This window comes from Delphinus delphis, chromosome 8 (genome assembly GCF_949987515.2).
Source record: "Delphinus delphis chromosome 8, mDelDel1.2, whole genome shotgun sequence".
Taxonomy (NCBI): Eukaryota; Metazoa; Chordata; class Mammalia; order Artiodactyla; family Delphinidae; genus Delphinus; species Delphinus delphis.
Genome location: NC_082690.1, coordinates 57,406,147 through 57,424,900, shown reverse-complemented (window position 1 = coordinate 57,424,900; position 18,754 = coordinate 57,406,147). Strand labels below are relative to the sequence as shown.

The 18,754-nt window shown below is 48.8% G+C and overlaps 1 protein-coding gene across 1 annotated transcript in view; it reads right to left on the bottom strand.

The window, feature by feature from the left end:
- MAP6 (microtubule associated protein 6) overlaps nucleotides 1-18,754 on the bottom strand; it is an 88,575-nt gene that overhangs the window by 16,156 nt on the left and 53,665 nt on the right. Inside the window, exons 2-3 of the mRNA XM_060018255.1 lie at nucleotides 12,959-13,172; nucleotides 10,468-10,664 (exon numbers count right to left, since the gene is read on the bottom strand). Of these exons, the coding sequence (XP_059874238.1) occupies nucleotides 10,468-10,664; nucleotides 12,959-13,172 (411 nt within the window). The remainder of the gene's footprint in view (nucleotides 1-10,467; nucleotides 10,665-12,958; nucleotides 13,173-18,754) is intronic.

The following is an 18,754-nucleotide window of genomic DNA, read 5'->3' as shown; positions in this document are numbered from 1 at the left end:
CATACACAAATCAGTCAAGGTGATACACCATATTAACAAACCGAAGGAGAAAAATCATATGATCATCTCAATAGATACAGAAAAAGCTTTCGACAAAATTCAACACCGATTTATGATGAAAACCCCTCCAAAAAGCAGGCATAGAGGGAACTTACCTGAACATAATAAAGGCCATATATGACAAACCCACAGCCAACATCGTTCTCAATGGTGAAAAAATGAAATCACTTCCTCTAAGATCAGGAACAAGACAAGGTTGTCCACTCTTACCACTATTATTCAACATAGTTTTGGAAGCTTTAGCCACAGCAATCAGAGAAGAAAAAGAAATAAAAGGAATCCAAATCGGAAAAGAAGAAGTAAAGCTGTCACTGTTTGCAGATGACATGATACTATACCTAGAGAATCCTAAAGATGCTACCAGAAAACTACTAGAGCTAATCAATGAATTTGGTAAAGTAGCAGGATACAAAATTAATGCACAGAAATCTCTTGCATTCCTATACACTAATGATGAAAAATCTGAAAGAGAAATTAAGGAAACACTCTCATTTACCATTGCAACAAAAAGAATAAAATACCTAGGAATAAACCTACTTAAGGAGACAAAACACCTGTATGCAGAAAACTATAAGACACTGATGAAAGAAATTAAAGATGATACAAACAGACGGAGAGATATACCATGTTCTTGGATTGGAAGAATCAACATTGTGAAAATGACTCTACTACCCAAAGCAATCTACGGATTCAATGCAATCCCTATCAAACTACCACTGGCATTTTTCACAGAACTAGAACAAAAAATTTCACAATTTGTATGGAAACACAAAAGACCTCGAATAGCCAAAGCAATCTTGAGAACGAAAAACGGAGCTGGAGGAATCAGGCTCCCTGACTTCAGACTCTACTACAAAGCTACAGTAATCAAGACAGTATGGTACTGGCACAAAAACAGATATATAGATCAATGGAACAGGATAGAAAGCCCAGAGATAAACCCACGCACATATGGTCACCTTATCTTTGATAAAGGAGGCAGGAATGTACAGTGGAGAAAGCACAGCCTCTTCAATAAGTGGTGCTGGGAAAACTGGACAGGTACATGTAGAAGTATGAGATTAGATCACTCCATAACACCATACACAAAAATAAGCTCAAAATGGATTAAAGACCTAAATGCAAGGCCAGAAACTATCAAACTCTTAGAGGAAAACAGAGGCATTAACACTCTATGACATAAATCACAGCAAGATCCTTTTTGACCCACTTTCTAGAGAAATGGAAATAAAAACAAAAATAAACAAATGGGACCGAATGAAACTTCAAAGCTTTTGCACAGCAAAGGAAACCATAAACAAGACCAAAAGACAACCCTCAGAATGCGAGAAAATATTTGCAAATGAAGCAATTGACAAAGGATTAATCTCCAAAATTTACTCCAAAATCTCCAAAATCTCCATATTGAGCTCGTGCAGCTCAATATCAAAAAAACAAACAACCCAATCCAAACATGGGCAGAAGACCTAAATAGACATTTCTCCAAAGAAGACGTACAGATGGCCAACAAACACATGAAAGGATGCTCAACATCATTAATCATTAGAGAAATGCAAATCAAAACTACAATGAGGTATCACCTCCCACCAGTCAGAATGGCCATCATCAAAAAGTCTACAAACAATAAATGCTGAAGAGGGTGTGGAGAAAAGGGAACCCTCTTGCACTGTTGGTGGGAATGTAAATTGATGCAGCCACTATGGAGAACAGTATGGAGGTTCCTTAAAAAACTAAAAATAGAGCTACCATATGACCCAGCAATCCCACTACTGGGCATATACCCTGAGAAAACCGTAATTCAAAAAGAGTCATGTACCACAATGTTCATTGCAGCTCTACTTACAATAGCCAGGACATGGAAGCAATCTAAGTGTCCATCGACAGATGAATGGATAAAGAAGATGTGGCACATATATACAATAGAATATTACTCAGCCATAAAAATAAACGAAATTGAGTTACTTGTAGTGAGGTGGATGGACCTAGAGTCTGTCATACAGAGTGAAGTAAGTCAGAAAGAGAAAAACAAATACCATATGCTAACACATATATACGAAATATAAAAAAAAATGGTTATGAGGAACCTAGGGGCAGGATGGGAATAAAGACACAGACCTATTAGAGAATGGACTTGAGAACATGGGGAGAGGCAATGGTAAGCTGGGACAAAGTGAGAGAGTGGCATGTACATATATACACTACCAAATGTAAAACCGAAAGCTAGTGGGAAGCAGCTGCATAGCACAGGGAGATAAGCTCCGTGCTTTGTGACCACCTAGAGGGGTGAGATAGGGAGGGTGGGAGGGAGGGAGACGCAAGAGGGAGGAGATATGGGGATATATGTATACATATAGCTGATTCACTTTGTTATAAAGCAGAAACTAACACACCATTGTAAAGCAATTATACTCCGATAAAGATGTTAAAAAAAAAAAAAAGTGAAGTGCTGGACTAAGGCTGCTAGACAGTAATGGCTCAGTCCTTGTCTACCTGGGAACTTGCAAATCAATCTTTGTCCTTCCCCCTACCCCATCTAAAGCAAAGGATGGGATCTTGAGCCATTAATCAAAAATTGGTTTGGTGTGTCCAGAGGGGATCGATGAAAATGACCGTGTAATTGCAGAAATGGAATCTGCACCAGGAGGTTGATTAATAAGGTGCTCAGGGAGGAGGGGCTGGGGAAGGGCTGGGAAGGCGAGGGGGCAGCAAGAGCCAGTACTAGAGGGGCATCATCTCAAGCTGTTGTGTGGCAGAGAGAGTGGCTTTGCCACGTGTAGCTCCAGCCACCACCACTCCGTTGGGACTAAGGGTGGTAAGTAACTGGGAAGTGGTGGTGAGCAAATTACCCATAAAGTGAACTGTGACAAGCGTGTTCCACTTACAGTTCACAGAGGCCTTCGTATGCAGTCTTACGGGGCCCTCATAATAGTCCTCTGAATCACAAACAGGATTTTCTGTGATCAGACCTCTTACCACCTGCTACCCACACTCTGGAACCAAACAGATTCAGGTCACACTATATTCCTTGCTGACCAAACTCCTACCTTCTGAATTTGGGAGTCATATAGATCTGGGTAGTCACTGATACTTGTATTCTTGTTATTTCTTTGAGGCTCAAAGAAAGTAAGAAATTCAGCCAAGGTTACACAGCTACTAACTAGTAGAGCTTGGATTTAGAACCAGGCCTGCTGGCTCTAATTCCCAGCCCTTGTTGCTAAGACATGCCCCTGGAGGATGCCTCTGCCATCACGGAGTTAGCACCTCTGCACTGGGCAAGGGCTGGGCTCAGCCAGCCTCTTAAGATTACCCTCTAACCACGAGTCTATGATTTTATGAAGTCAGGACTGTTTAGAAAAAGTGGCCACATGACGTACAGAGGAGGCTGGCCCAGAGGCTGGCCATTATAAAAGCAGCGGTTGACTCCTCTGTGCTCAGCCGTTGCCGTGACCTTTCTTGAAACCAGCCCTGTCTTGTGAGCAGAGCCAGTTACGAGGCAGAATAAAGCCTTGCGGAGGCTCAGTGGTGCCTATGAAGGCAGATGGTGGATATCATCAGTCATTCATTCGCTCACTGTTCATTCAGCAAACACTTTAGAAGACATTATCTGTGGAAGACAATGGGCTGGGAGCTAGGGCTACAAAGATGAGCAGAAGGACAGGGTCTTTGCCCTGGGGGAGCATAGTCTAGTGGTGGGGGGGACACACACACACATATGAGCAGATGACACAGTACGTGTGCTAAGTTCCACGATGAAGAACACACAGGGAGCATCTTACCCAGCCTGGGAGGTGCGGGAAAGGCTTCCTGGAGCTGTCCCCTGAGCGGAGTCTTGAAGGATGAGTTAGCCAGGTGGAGAAGCAGGAGAAGGGCAATCTGAGCAGGTGGGTGAGCGTGGGTAAAGCATGGAGGTGAGAAGCAGCATGGTGCGCTGAGCAGACATAAGCTTCTGCAGGCCGAGAGAGGAACCCACGGACGGTTTAAAGCAGGGCGTGACATGGTCAGAACTGCATGTTCTAAAGATCCCTCTGGCAGCTTAAACCAGTACCAGTGGCGGTAATTTGCGTATCTCAGCATCTGAAGCTCCCTTGGCCCCAGGTAAGATGTCCAGGTTGAAATAGATATACACAATACCAAATTAACAAGCGACTGAGGGCCACTTATATGAGGACAAGGGACAGAGAGTTAAGCTCGGTTCCACTGTTTGAAATAAAATGCACAAGCTGGCGGTCTCTGATCCAACACCTCCAGTGTCAGGTTTGGGCCCCTGTTTTATCTTGGTATCTCTAGTACCAAGTATATTTCTTATGAATGAAAACAGTTGGATCATTCTGTATTCAGTAACCCAGTCAGTTAATTTAGCACCCAAAGGAGAAAACCTATATATTTGGCTGAGACAATTGGTCAATTCATTCAGGAGGTTTGAGCCAGTTGTGTGTGAAAACCTGACCCAACTCTTACTTCCCCTCATTTGTATCTGGTTCCCAAGACTTAGAGGGGATCCTGGGTGAGCCTGCAGTTTGCCCAAGCAGACAGGGCACCTCGAGGTGAGGATATAGCTTAGGAGTCCAACTCATCTGAAACCTGACTCCCTTCAGGCCGGCCTCCTCCCTTGGGTGAAAGGGAGAAGCAGCCCAGGCTGTGGAGCAGCCAGGTGCAGCTGGCACACACCCTCCTCCCTGAGCTTCCCCCTCCTGTCTGTCACCTGGTGCAAACACCTGCTCCACTACATCAGGAGGGCTCAGCGGGACTGCACAGAAAGAAAGGCTTCGTAAGCAATCGGTAGTTATAAATCCTTAGAATATTATTGCTTAGGTTTGTGAACTCAAGGTAATTCAGTAGCTGGGATTCTTTAAAAGTGTTCTTCTTGATCAGTGTTTGCCTCAATCAGCTTCATCTATTGTCAGAGTAATTATCAAAAAGACAGAGAACACAGACCTTTCAAGTACTGTACAGGGAAGGCAGAGGGGCCTGAAATGGGCTCTATTTAGTGTCCACTATGGGTTGCCTATAGCCATCAAGTCATTTCATCCTCACTCCTCTCATATGAGGTGGGTATTCGTGTCCCAATTTTTAGAGGAGGACAGTCTGTGTTTAGTGAAAGACACAGACTGGCATAGCTGCCACCGACATCCATCCATGAACCTGGTAAAGGCCTATGGGCACCGCCACTGTTAACCCGTATTCACATGCTAAGGAAGAAAATATGCAAGGATGGCAACTCTGTTGTTAGAGCTATTCTAGGATGGTCTAGGTGTCATGAGGATCGATGCATCAGTGGCAGTGGGATGGAGAGCTTGGGATCACGTGCCGGGTTCTGCACGAGGGGAAGCCGAGCAGGGTTGGTTCCATTGGTTGGAAACAGCTGCCTGTCCTGTCTCGGCTCGGCTGTCCCTGCTGCTGTCCCTGCCCTGTTGGCCTCAGGCGGGGCTGCTCTAGGTCTCCCCTTAACTGTAGATGGTCCACGGTCTACATCCTGAAAGAAACGTTTTATACCTGAGGTCCTGAAAATGTAAACTGCTCTAAGCATTTTAGCAGGGAGAGGGCCTTGAAACGTGATGCTCATGGAGGGAGTCCGCACACAGAGCGCGTCCGCTTGACACTCCCTGAATCTACGGGAAGCAGGCTGTGCAGTTTTAAACCGTAGTGGAAAAAAAAAAAAAAATGAGGGAAGAACTTCACTAAGAACACAAGCTCTAAGGAAGGATTAAACTACGCTTATAACGAATGTAGCAGTGGGGACCTATTTTAAAACTAGAGGCTGGTTTGGACTCCATTTGCTGTTTCAGGGAGGTGATGATAGTGAGGGGTGGAGATGTGCCTCCTGGGCTTGGGCAGCATCAGGGAGCACAGCGGAAGTGAGGCTGAGGCTCCAGGTGAGCCTGACCACGGGGTGGTTCCCACCTTCCTGCTTCTCCGCGGCCCATTCTTGCCCTTTGATTCTGAGTGCGTCTCACCTTCTCCTGGGTTATTCTCAGTGTCTTCATACATGTGTGTTTTCTGGGTGTCTTCTCTCTTTGCCTGTTTCTACTTCTCCTGTCTTTTCATCTCTCAATCCCTAGTTTTGATCAAACAATTCTTAACTGATCAAAAGAGAGCTAATAATATACTTTTAGGTATGTTTTATTATTGGACAGTATTTTGCATTTTCTGCCTCATACAAAAGCAGGCAGGTGGGTGGAATGCTTTCTGTTCATCTGGAAAACAAATATATAGTGTTTTGTTCCACATACACGATCCTTGATTATTCCTACCACGGCTCCTACTCAAAGCCCAGATTTTGAGAAACAGCAACAGAATGAGTCCCAGCCTACCTCCCAGCCTAGAGCAAGAGAGGACCTGTGGCTGGTGCCCGGTTTGAGGTTGAGGGTGAGAAGCACGATGGCAGGAGCATGCGCAGGTGGGGTACAGCTGGGGGTGTGAATAGACACCCTGGTTAGTGACCTCCCCACCCCACCCCCGACGGCACCAGGACGTCCACGGCACCCTGACCCTCCCAAGGACTGAGCTCACCTGGCATTGGGCTCCCACATCTCTGCTCCTGCAGCCCTTCTGCCTGTCATGACTGGCCGCCCCCCATCCAGCTCTGTTCACTTGGTCGCCGCCTGCCCATCCACTGAGGTCCTCCCTGACCCACAGAATCTGCTAGAACAGACTCCTTCTTCACGTTTCACTGTGATTGGAGGTGGGGTCTCAGCCATCCTGCTTCTCTGCTCCAAGCCCAATGCCTGGCACATGAGAGGTATTCAGTCAACATGCACTGGCAAAAGGAAGCGGGATCCCAAAGGATAGAAGCTTTTGTCTCCCATTCCAGCAGAAGGACATCCAAGTGGGCACCCTCGGCCCCGGCTCTGAGGTGCCCACCCTTCTGCTCTCCTGCCTGTAGGCCTGCCCCTGCATGCCCCGCATACCCACATGCCACCCACTCGCCAAGCTTCCCCCCCATGAAGACTACAGATTCCCCACTCCCGGTGGGAAGAATCCTGTCTTCCATCTGAGCTCCCAGCTCCCTGGCCTGTTGTTACCTTGTTTGGACTCCCTTACGGCGGCTTCCACACCCCCGTGTTAGGCGCACACCCGACCGTCACGCCATCACCCACACAGTGAGCCAGCCCCTGAGCGTGGAGCCTCCACAGTGACCAGATTAAATAAGTGAAGGCATCTCTGCCATCTCTTGGGAGGAGAAAAGCCATCACAGACAGTCCTGCGGGTTGACGGGAAGAGGGTGGAGGTCGGGGGCCAGCCTCCCAGGGTGGCGAGGTGGTGCTGGCCACTCACCCCCAGCTACATGGGATCAGATCGTTACACTACCTTGTTGGCCACTGGGTCTCCCGGTCCATCGTCGCCTTTCCCAACACTTAGCTCTGACTGCTTGCAATTAGTATCTGAGAGGCAAGTATCTAAAAGAGTCAAGCTGCGTTACGGAGAACCCCAGAGAAACTGCAGGGCGCAGCTCATCTCGTGGAGAGCGGCTCAAATGGCAAAAGTTGGTTCCTTCACCTACTCAGCTGGGCCTTACCAAGGAAATAAGATCAAGAAAGTGGTGTTCGTCTTTAGCATTTATTTATAATTGGAAAAACTGTTTGTTTGTTTTTCTGAGCAAGCACAGACCACAAGCACGTCACAATCAATTGGCTATACATGAATATTTTTGTCATTTTCTTACTAACAGCAGGAATGAAATAGCACCAAGAGAGGTGTGCGCTACACATACATAGACAATCTGTGGTTCGCAACAAAACCCAGGCCACAAAATCGTAATTAGACGCTTCCGGTCTGCCTTGAGAGAGGCAAAGGCGTAACGGGAGCACCAGCAGATAACAAAAAGCTTTAAGGACCCAACGCACAGCTTTAGGGATCATCTTTGCAGGTGAGTGAAGCAGAAGGTGAGAAAGCTTCAGTCCTAGCTCTTTTGTCAGGGGAGTTCAGGGAACCACAGGGAAGTGTACAAAAATGGGGCGAACAGGCATTTGAAGCTTGGCCACCTTCAGAAAGGCAACACTAAAACACTGCTTGTGAAACTGAAATCAGTTTCAGTCAGCGCGTTTGGGATGCAGAACTAGACCGGCTGAGTTTTATTTGTAAACAGTAGAAATCAAAGGAGGTTTCTTGCCAGTGAAGTGACACATTCAAGAGTCAAAGCGAACTACCAACAGGGTTTTCTCAGTTGGAGGCACTAAAAAGATGGGGAGACTAAAGGCCTGAAAAGACATCCTACAGGTCATCTAAAGCGTCAGGTGGGGCAGGGAAGAAACTCAGTGCCTGGGGCCACAAGGTGGGTGGTTAACTCTACAATTGGGGCAACACAAACTCGAATCAGACACAGGGGTGGAGTCCTACGTATCCTGGTTGTGCTGTGGTGGAGACATTTACACACGCTACCCACTACAGCTGGCCCCGTGTCGGGCACACAGGCATCCAATGAGCGAATGTTGAGTGAATGGTCCCCTGTGCGTCGTAAAGTTTGATTTACTTGATCTGCAAAAAAATAGATGACTATTCTACGGAGAAATCCAAATCGTGGCTAACATCAACATGTCTGACGAATGCCAGATCTCAAGAGAACGAACATACGTTGGCAGATTCTCCGGACAAAGTTAAGATCATGCTGACCGAGCTCTCAGCATGAGATTATCGTTAAGATCAGATAGCAAATACCTGAATCAGTACCGAGATCTACTCTAGCCCTTTCCAGCTAGGCATCAAAATCTGTGATCCATAAACACTGAAACTCACTAACGTTTTCTACCTTCCTCGGTACTTCTTCCTCACAGTTCCTTCCCTGGGGCAGAAAAGAAGATGGCAGAGAGGCCTGGCCAAGCGCTTCATTTCTGCAGGTTCTGTCCTCTTAGGAAATAGGGCCTGCATAGCACAGTCTCAATTAATTTGCAAGAGACTTCTCAATCAGCCCAAAGGTGACAAAGAAAATGGTGTAAATGGGGATTTTGCTGCCTGAATGGTCAGAAGATGAGAGAGCTTGTGGAGGCTCTATTTCCTCCAACTTGAAGGACCTAACGGGACTTTTGAGGTAGGGAACCGTGAGAACTTCACTCATTACCACTTTTATTACAAAAGAAAAGTACGCCTGAGCAGAGGCTGGTGTCACACAACAGCCCAGCGATTTCAGAATGACGGCGACAGGAAGCACCCTGGGGATGTGGGAAATAAAGAGTACTGCGCAACCTACACGCCGCCACGGGGTTTGCAAATGTAATTTTTCTAGTAGGTATGTGGGGTCTTTCCACAGCTCCCTGGCTAATGCCTACAGCACAACTCTAGCACAGCTAAGGTGGCACTGCTGCCACTGGCAGCTTCGGCCACACAGACACGAGACACACAATGCAGGGAGAGCTGCTTTTATTCAGAAATGAGGTCAAAAATGCTTGCTAATCACATAGCAGGGAACTGTCCTCGTCTTAGGCTAAGTCACAGAAATTTCCCATAACCTGAAGTTCAGCATCTCCTATCCTCTCTGAGGAACAGAGCAAGCAGAGCCCAGGCAGGAACAGTAAACATTGTCACAGCAGCCACTACATCTGCTTCCTGCTGTGTGTTTCTCGGAAGCAAGAAAGCCACATTCTAAACACACTCTCTTTACACCTTGAACTTTCTTCCTCAGTCCTCTGTAACCAGTCACTTTGCAAAATCTGCAGCACTGGATAGGCGGAGAGTTAACAGGAAAACAATCTCCTCATTTTCGTCATCTTCCTATGCTGTCTGGAGTGTACCTACAACACCTAATCTTTCTGCCCTGGCCTAGTTTTGGTCATCAGTGGCACATCATTTACTTGGTATATGATTTAAAGCCCACTGATAGGAAACTAAATGCAGTCACATGTTTCTAACAGAAGAGTCTATGAAAAAATTACTTAAACTTAACAGACGCAACTCATTTTATTGATATGAAGGCCAGAATATTTTTGTTTGCTTGTTAAATATTTCCACAAATTTTGTCAATTGCCGAAGCCCAGGTCAAGCTTCTATAGCGCATGAGTTTTGGAAAAGAACACTTTTACCTAAAGTTCAAAATTGATCACTGGCACAGACCCTGGGGAGGAACAGGAGGGGGACGCCCTACATTCATGTCTAAGCACCGCCAGGACGGTTCCCCTGTGGTCCCCGGGCCTCCCTCGGCAGGTATATTCTCCCCCGCCAGGAGGCACCGCCCTGCACACAGGCTCTGGCTGGTCCAGGGGCCCGTGGTGCAGACCTGCTCTAGATCTGCACAGGAGGCAGGCCGCCCAGTCTCTGAAACAGGATCCGTCTGTTCAAAGAAACCAAAGAGCTCCTAGGACGTTCAGGACCCATGCAGATGGGAAGCCTCTAATCAATTTTGTGGCCTTTTTTGTTGGTTAGTGAAAAAGAAAAAAGAAAAGGAAGAGAAGAAGCAAGGGAAGTGCAGTGCATTACTCTTTAGCCTCAGCCAGCTTATTGTTCATCTCTGCGCTCTGCTCCTTGTCAGCAGGCGGGGCAGCGCTGGCGCCCTCCGCGCTCTTTTTCTTGGAGGCCCGGCCCAACACCACCTGCTTGTCTTTGGCCTTCCTCGGGGGCTTATGGCTCGCTGAGGTCTTTTTTGGTTTGGAACTCTGGAGACTAGGTTTCTCCACCTGCACGGAGAGACAGACAGACGGCGAACAGAAACACAGAAGGGGAGGGAGTAGGAGGACGAATTTAGAGAGAAGACGTGATTAGTGAAAGGATAACAGTGACAACACAGGACTCGGAGGGGCGTGGCGTGTAAAGCCTCTTCAGGGACGCTAGGGCATCCGGCATCTCCCCTCTGAAGCCCCCCGTCAGCCGTTCTGGCTGCCCTCTCGCTGGCCACACTGGCTCCCGCCGCCAGCCCTTGCGTCCCGGGCCCCGCCAGGCGGACTGTGTTCTGTGATGCACTCCCTGCTGCCCCTGCCCGCGGGAGGACTGTACCTCACCATCCTGCTCAACTCAGGCAGGCACGTGAGTGGCTTTAGGCAATGAGATGTGAGCAGAGGTGATGGGTCACCTCCAGACAGAAGATCAACAGTCAGCCTGTGCTTCCCAATGTGCCCCTTTCCTCTGCCACAGAGAGGCTGCTCTTCACCCTGAGTTCTAGATGGAAGAAGTGCCGAGGAAGAGAGCTGCAGCCCACCCACGGTGGGCCCATACTGGTAAGAAATAAACCTTGGTTGGGCTTCCCTGTTGGCGCAGTGGTTGGGAGTCCGCCTGCTGATGCAGGGGACGCGGGTTCGTGCCCCGGTCCAGGAAGATCCCACATGCCGCGGAGCGGCTGGGCCCGTGAGCCATGGCCGCTGAGCCTGCGCGTCCGGAGCCTGTGCTCCACAACGGGAGAGGCCACAACAGTGAGAGGACCGCGTACCGCAAAAAATAAAAAAGAAATAAACTTTGTTGATGGAAGACACTGAGATTCTGGGCGGTTTACTACCACAGCAGGAGCCGGCCTTTCCTGTTTCTGAGCTCCTGTGCACAAACGTCCTCACTGAGAGGCTTGGGCGGGCAGTCTCGCCCAGTGAGCCCTTCAGCGCTGTCCAGCCATCCCCTCCTCCCCTCTGGCTGGCTTCCCAGACGGTCTTCCCCAGGGCTGCTGTTCAAGCCCACTTCCCTCTCCCCAAGCTACCTCCTGCCAGTTCTGCCCCCTCATTCCTGGAAGATGGTCTTTTCTTCTCTTTTTCAAGAACTCTGGGCCACTGGGTATGATGCCTCAATATGCCACCCTCCTCCCACCCACCTCTGGATTTACGTTCCCCAATCTTCCCTCGCTCCTCTACTTGAATCTTCTTTTGTCCAAAGTCAACCCCATGTCCTGGGTCCCACTTCATCTGTGGAAGGTGGACGGAGATGATGTTGGGCCTCACAGGCTGGGTCATCCACTCAATGAAGTCTAGGGGTTTTCAAGTCACCCCTGACCTGGAAATAAGGTAACCGATCGTCCTGGTTTGCCCAGGACTGAGGGCTTTCATGGAATAGGGAGTTTTCAATGCTTCACCTGGAGTAGTCTAGGCAAACTGGGTTGGGTAGTTGCCTTACCTGTAAACCAGTCCTGGGCCAAAGAGGAGACTCCACTTGACTGCAGGACTTTAGGGCAAAGCAGAGCAAAGGCTCTTAGGTTTTCAGACTTTTATAGAGAGGAGAGCTGATAATTGCACAATTCCGTATGGCTTGACATCATAGAATAAGCTATGGCGTGTATGATTCTCGCCTCAGCAGCAGAGTCTCCAACATGATTCTCCCTCTCATGAATGCATATTGCGATGCAAATAAGGCAAAGCTCTGATGTCACTGGAAAATCCCTGAATCCACTGTAACTTACTTAGGCATGAAAATCATTCACAAACTGTTTATTATAGTAGCAAATTACTTGGAACACATCTTGCAGCTGATGTGACAGACTGAGAATTGCTGCTGGCTGGAGGGAAAGGATAACAAAAGGCAGGTGATGTTTAGGGATTTGGGAGGTAAAGAAGTGTCCAGTGATTGGAGCTGAGGATGAGGCAGGGGCTGGGTGGGAAAGAAGTCAGGCAAGGAAGCCTCCAAGGCTGGGTCAGCACTTCAGGGGCAAAAGCACAGTTATTTTAAGACAAGGGGATTTAGGGCTCATGTGAGATTTTCTGCCATTTGGGGGGGGGGTTCTCAAAATCAGAAGCTAGTTCTCTGGAAGGCTACCAGTCTTTAAGCTGTTTTCATTTTAGGTAATGTTCCTTTAAAAATTCACTTTGAATTTAGCAAAGGTCCCTGGTAAGAAGCCCCTCTGTCTCTGTGTGCTGTGAAGGAAAGGAGGGGCTTTAAAGAAGCCCTTGGGGGCGGGGCCAGAGTTGGCAGTACCCGCTTCCCCACCCCACCAATCTCTGCTGCAGTTAACCCCTCCATGCCAGACAGTGCTGATGGGTCCCCAGAAGTTCAGTCTCACCTTTGGCGGTTCCTTGAAGGGCTCGCTGTAGAGGCTGCGTATTCTTCTGCGATCAATGACCTTATTGTCAGCTGGGGTTGGCTTATTGGCCTCGCCTTTGAACTGGGCGCTGTAGCTGGTCTCATGAGCCATCTTATCATCCGGGGGCTTGTACTGGGGCTTGGCTTTTATGGGTTTCACGGGCTTGATGTCCGTCCATGCTCTGAACTCATTCCTGCAAATCAAAGAAAGCCTCAGTGATACGATACATCCTATACCCAGAAGCAGTGCTCTCACACAGGGCGGCGAGCGCAGCGGGTTCTCAGTGAGTGCTTGTCGGGCTGACTGATGTGTGGCTGAAGAGTGAACTCACTCTCTCCTCCTGCGTAAGTGTAAGTGTTCCTTCCTGCCCGGTAGAGGCAGGTTGTGACAACAGCAGCAGTAGTTCAGAGAAAGAGCACGGGCTCCCAGCTCCCACTGTGTGACCATGGACAGGCAGTTCTCATCTTTAGGCCTCATTTTCACAATACCTAACATGAGGCTGAAAAAACTCAATCCATTCAGTCATTTATGAGTTCAGCACATACGACCGAATGCTGCTGTGTGTGAGGTTAGAGAGCTGTGACTGTTAAGTGAGACAACGTGTTGGACATTGTGCCTGGTACGTTGTGGCCAAACGAAAAAGTGCCAGTTCTGATTGAGTTATTTGTAGTGAGGTGGATGGACCTTGAGACTGTCCTACAGAGTGAAGTAAGTCAGAAAGAGAAAGACAAATACCGTATGCTAACTCATATATATGGAATCTAAGAAAAAAAAAAAGGTTCTGAAGAACCTAGGGGCAGGACAGGAATAAAGACACAGACGTAGAGAATGGACTTGAGGATATGAGGAGGGGGAAGTGTAAGCTGGGACGAAGTGAGAGAGTACCATGGACATATATACACTACCAAATGTAAAACAGATATCTAGTGGGAAGCAGCCGCATAGCACAGGGAGATCAGCTCCGTGCTTCGTGACCACCTAGAGGGGTGGGATAGGGAGGGTGGGAGGGAGACACAAGAGGGAGGGGATATGGGGATATATGTATACATATAGCTGATTCACTTTGTTATACAGCAGAAACTAACACACCACTGTAAAGCAAATATACTCTAATAAAGATGTTAAAAAAAAAAAACTCTACAAAAAAACCCCACAACTAACCAACAAAACAAACAAACAAAAAAGCCAGTTCTGTTCCTTCCTTTGTCATGATGAAGATGCTCTGTAACCCTGAATCTTTAAAGTTAATACTTCTCTTCAAAATAGCAGAGGGCTTGCTTCTTGTGCTACCTGAACCTTAACAATCTCAATCACTTTAGATGAAAATCCTTATGAAATGTCTAAATGCCTGCAGGTCATAAATAAGCAAAATGTACTGAACACAACCGGATGTCACCATGGGGACTTGTGTTGGGATACATGATGTGTAAGAGTCTTGGTGGGTTTGGTGTGAATGGCTGTTGGTCCTTACCCTAAATGATCCCTATTTGGTGTTTTTTGAGTCAGTGTGTCAGTTTGCTTCTTCATAGCAATCTCTCTCCTGGTTTCTAATGAGCCATATCTGATCTGTTACAGGACTGGAGAGTAGATGGTGACAGTGTTCAAAACAGGGTAAAATAAATGTCGCTGCTGATGTAGGCCACAGGGTCCATCCTGTTTGTTGAGTGCAAGACATCCAGTACATAAGCTCTGTGGCTCTGAGGTCTTTATCAGTCTCCCCTGATTTGGGGCCATGAGAAGCTGTGCTGTGGGAAAGGAAGAGCCAGTGTACGAATATCTGTGGAGTGAGGCTCTCCAGCACCTTCTCTCATCCTCATGGTAACTCTCTCCTTCAGGGCTCAGACACGAGTGCCACAAACAACAGGCCACAGGGGACGGTAGAGAGAGCTCAGGCTGCCAAGGAGACACACGAATTCTAGCCTTAGCTCTGCCTCTAGGTAGATGCTGAGCAGGCCCCTCCCCTCTCTGAGCCTTAGTTTCCTCATCTGTCAAAAAAAGAATTGACCAGACAATGTCCTTATAATGCCCTTCAGGCTCTGAGGGCCTCTGAGTTGATAAAGCTGGTTTGGTAACACTGAGCCATATCCTGGTCATTTGAGCTCCTGAGGGGCACTGGCTCATGTGTGAGCAGACTGACCACAGTTTCTTAAGAGATCCTCCCGAAGCTTTAGACTTGCCTTTTCAGTGCAGTTGGACCTACTTCTAAATGCCCCACCAACTCAAACTCAGCATCCCTAGAACCAAATCATCTTGTCTCCCCTGCCAAGTTCTCTACTCTTCTTGGATTCCCTCACTGCTCCATTGCACTCATTCATTCATTCATTTATTCATTCATTTATAAAACATTTACTGAGTGCTTAAGGTCTGCCTGGCAGGATGAACTCAAGGTGTGGGAGAGGGAGGGACTGGAGTTTACTCCAGGACAATAAGATAGGCTCCACGAAGGAGGAGGGAGTGGGGAGCACAGGGGAGGAGCTCCTGCACCAGCCCGGGAGTTGGGGGGCGGGTTCTGGAAGGAGTCATGGAGATTGACAGGGAGCCGGCCGAACGTGGCGGGGCGGGTTTCCAGGCAAAATGGGGGGCATGCAAAGAGGCTCACGAGAGGCCCAGCCCCCCAGGAGGACCTGCGGGCAACTCGGGCGGCTGGGTTGAAGCTTGGTGGGGAAGGACAGGAGAGGCTGGGCAGGTCATGAAGGTCCTGCCAGCCACGTCAAGGGGATGGTCTGACTGTAACAAGAAGTTGCCAGATGAGTTCAAGCCATGGATGCGTGTGGCCAGATTCTTCTTGGGGAAGAGAACTTTGGTAGCAGTGTGAATGGGGACAGAGGGGGAGGGGTGGAGTGGGAGGCCAGAAGGGATGTGCAGTGAGCCGGGAGGAAAGCGGAGACCTGAACCAGGATCGTGGCAGTGGGGACGGAACACGGCACTGAGTCGAGGGAAATGGGCGGGACTCGAACATGGCTGAGCTGAGGGAGGCCAGGCTTGGAGAGATATTTGGGTTTGTGGGTGGGGACACTACCCCCCTGAGCCGTGGAAACTGGGAAGAGAGGGGATTTGGGAGGAGGGTTGAGACCCTCCTGATTCTGTTAATGGCGGCCACCTACTCGGCTTCAAGGCTGCCTTTGGAGCCTCTCCTCCCTCCTCCTCCTCCCCCCATTCACCTCTGTAGCCTCGACCAGTTACCGTGACCCGACTTCTGAGCCATTTTGGCTCTACACACAGGCCCAGTGCTGGCCCGGGCTGCCTCTGGGGCTTGGGCCCCATTACCTGCCTGAGGCGCCAGGACTCCCTTCCTTCCTCCCACCCTCGGGCCCTGATACTTGGCCTGCATCTCCCAGTAGCCAAAGCAGTAACAGCCTGGCTCCCAAAATACGATGGCAGAAACCCGGATTCTCTGCTCCCACCCCTGCCTGCCTGCCTGCTTGCAGAATGAGGGCTGAGATAGGTATACACTGGCCCCAAGCACTGATTCTGGGTCATTTCTCCCAGGCCAGCTTCTGCAGCTTTCTCTCTCTCTCTCTGCAGCGGCCCCTGTGGGCTGGTAAGTGTCTCTCTGTGAGCATTAACCACGGGACGTGTCCTTGTGGGGACAGCTTGGTCACCCTGGTCTTGAACGACTTTGGTACATCATCTTCACGTGGGATGTGTTAATGAGTCCCATAATAAGTTCACTGTACTTATAACAGGCTGTTAGGTTTAAACCCAAATTCTATTACCTAGAACTTTCTTTGAACTCTCCACAAAACCTTCCCCAGCCACATGGAACAATTAATCATGTGTCATAAAAAAATTATGTACCATTCATTAGTCACCTCTTATAAAGCTGGAAGGTTGTTTTTCTTTTGTATATTCTCTATAATCCTTACAACAACTTTGAAAGGAAGCAGTATTATTTCCCTTTTATGAAAGAGGGTCACCAAGGCTCAGAGAGGTTAAGTGGCTTGCATAAGGCCACACAGCTGGCAAATAGCAGAGCTGATTCTCAGCCCAGGTCAGTCGAGCTCCACAGCCCACATCCTTCCCACTGCACTCGGACAATGTGCTGGAGCTGCAGCGTGCTGGTGGCCCTCACTGGAGGTGCTTGTGCAGGCTGTGGCCTCCTGTCTGCAATGCTGTGGAGGGTTTATATGACAGACTGCACAGAGAATACCTGAGCTCCCCCAGCCCTGAGATGCTCCTCCCAGAGCAGTATGGGCCACACTCTCAGGTCAGTCATGTCCAGTTCCTTTTGCCACGAGTTCATGGTCCCCTGTAACCATCAATTCCCCTTTCTGTGCAACCAGATTTCAGCTTGATCATTCATTCATTCATCTGTTTGGCATTTGCCAAACTCCAGCCATGGCTATGGCACGTGGCCCACAGAGAGGAGGAAGCCAAGGTTGAGGTCTCTACAGTTTAGTGAGTCAGGGTCTGTCCATGTGTGACCCTAAGAAAAGGCAGAATGAAGCAAATGGAACAGAGCTCAGAAGGATAGAGGGGAAAGGATGCTTTATTCTGAGGGGTGAAGTGGGGAAGGGGGCACTGAAGGATGCTGATAGAGAAGTGTGTGGGGGGAATCAGGCAGCAGTGAGGTATTTGGGGCAGGTTCACAGAGTGGCTGAACCACTCAGGGAGCGGGAGGGTGGGGCTCTTGGAGGGATGGCATGGTGACCGGGCAGGCAGGAGCTAGAAGCAGGCTGTACAGAGCCTGGAATGCCATGCCTGGATGCTAGTGGGAGGCCTGGGGAGCCGCTGAACACTTCTGAGCGAGGCAGCACTATTCCTATTCCTCCACTGATGGTGTCCTCCTCCTCTCAGACTGTCCCAATTTTAGTTATTCTCCAAGGCCCAGCTCAGGGCTCTCCTCTTCCAGGAAGCCCTCCTGGATTACTCAGCCCAAAGTCTCCCAGCTCTTGGCTCCTGGACCCTCTACTGTACTGTCCAACTTTGTGGTTACCTAGCAGTTTCACATTCTTTAATTCTTTCATGAGTCCGTTTGTCTCTCTCGAGGGATAACATATACAACAGAAAATTCATGACAGAACTCTCCTTCAAGTCCAATCTCATTTGCGTGGCTGCAGAGGGATATTCTTTAACTTACCCTGTATCAGACTACAGGTTAGGGGCCTGGCTGGGCGAGGACCTCAGTCCTCAGTCCCGCCAGAACCCTTCCCTCTCCCGGGCCATCATTGAGAGCCACACTCCATATCTTTCCTACATTCCTCTCAGGATTGAAGGGTTTGGCATTCAGTAGGCATTTACTAGAAACAGCTGTTATTTGATTTCCTTTCTGGTCAGCAACTGGCCCTCCTCCTGAGCCCTTCCTGCCTGCCTAGATGGTGCAGAGCTTGCTCCTTGGAAGCAAGAGAACATCTTATGCTTCTGTCCGGTGCCCATCATGCTGAAATGATGATGGTCTCACAAACTTGTCTCCTGCCTTAGCCAGAGGCCATTCTCACCAGGAACTGAGCTCTGTTTATCTGTGTTTCCCTGCTGCCCTGAATAGCATAGAGCAAAACATCCAAGAAACATTTGGAGAATCAAAGAAAATCAAGGGTTCTGTTCAACTACAGAGACTTGTGAAGGCTGCTCACACGCGGGGCTTCTATTACTGCTTAAACCACGTCCCTAAAACCCATGAGCCGCAAGTCTTAAGTTCTTGTCGGGAAGAGTTTCCCTCATGAAAGTAAACATGTCAAGTCACCCAAGCTTCCACAGAATCCATCCTCCCTAGATGGACAGGAGGCACCTAGCGCCCCTGCTGAGCGAAGCTGCCTCAGGTGGGAAAGGGGCTGG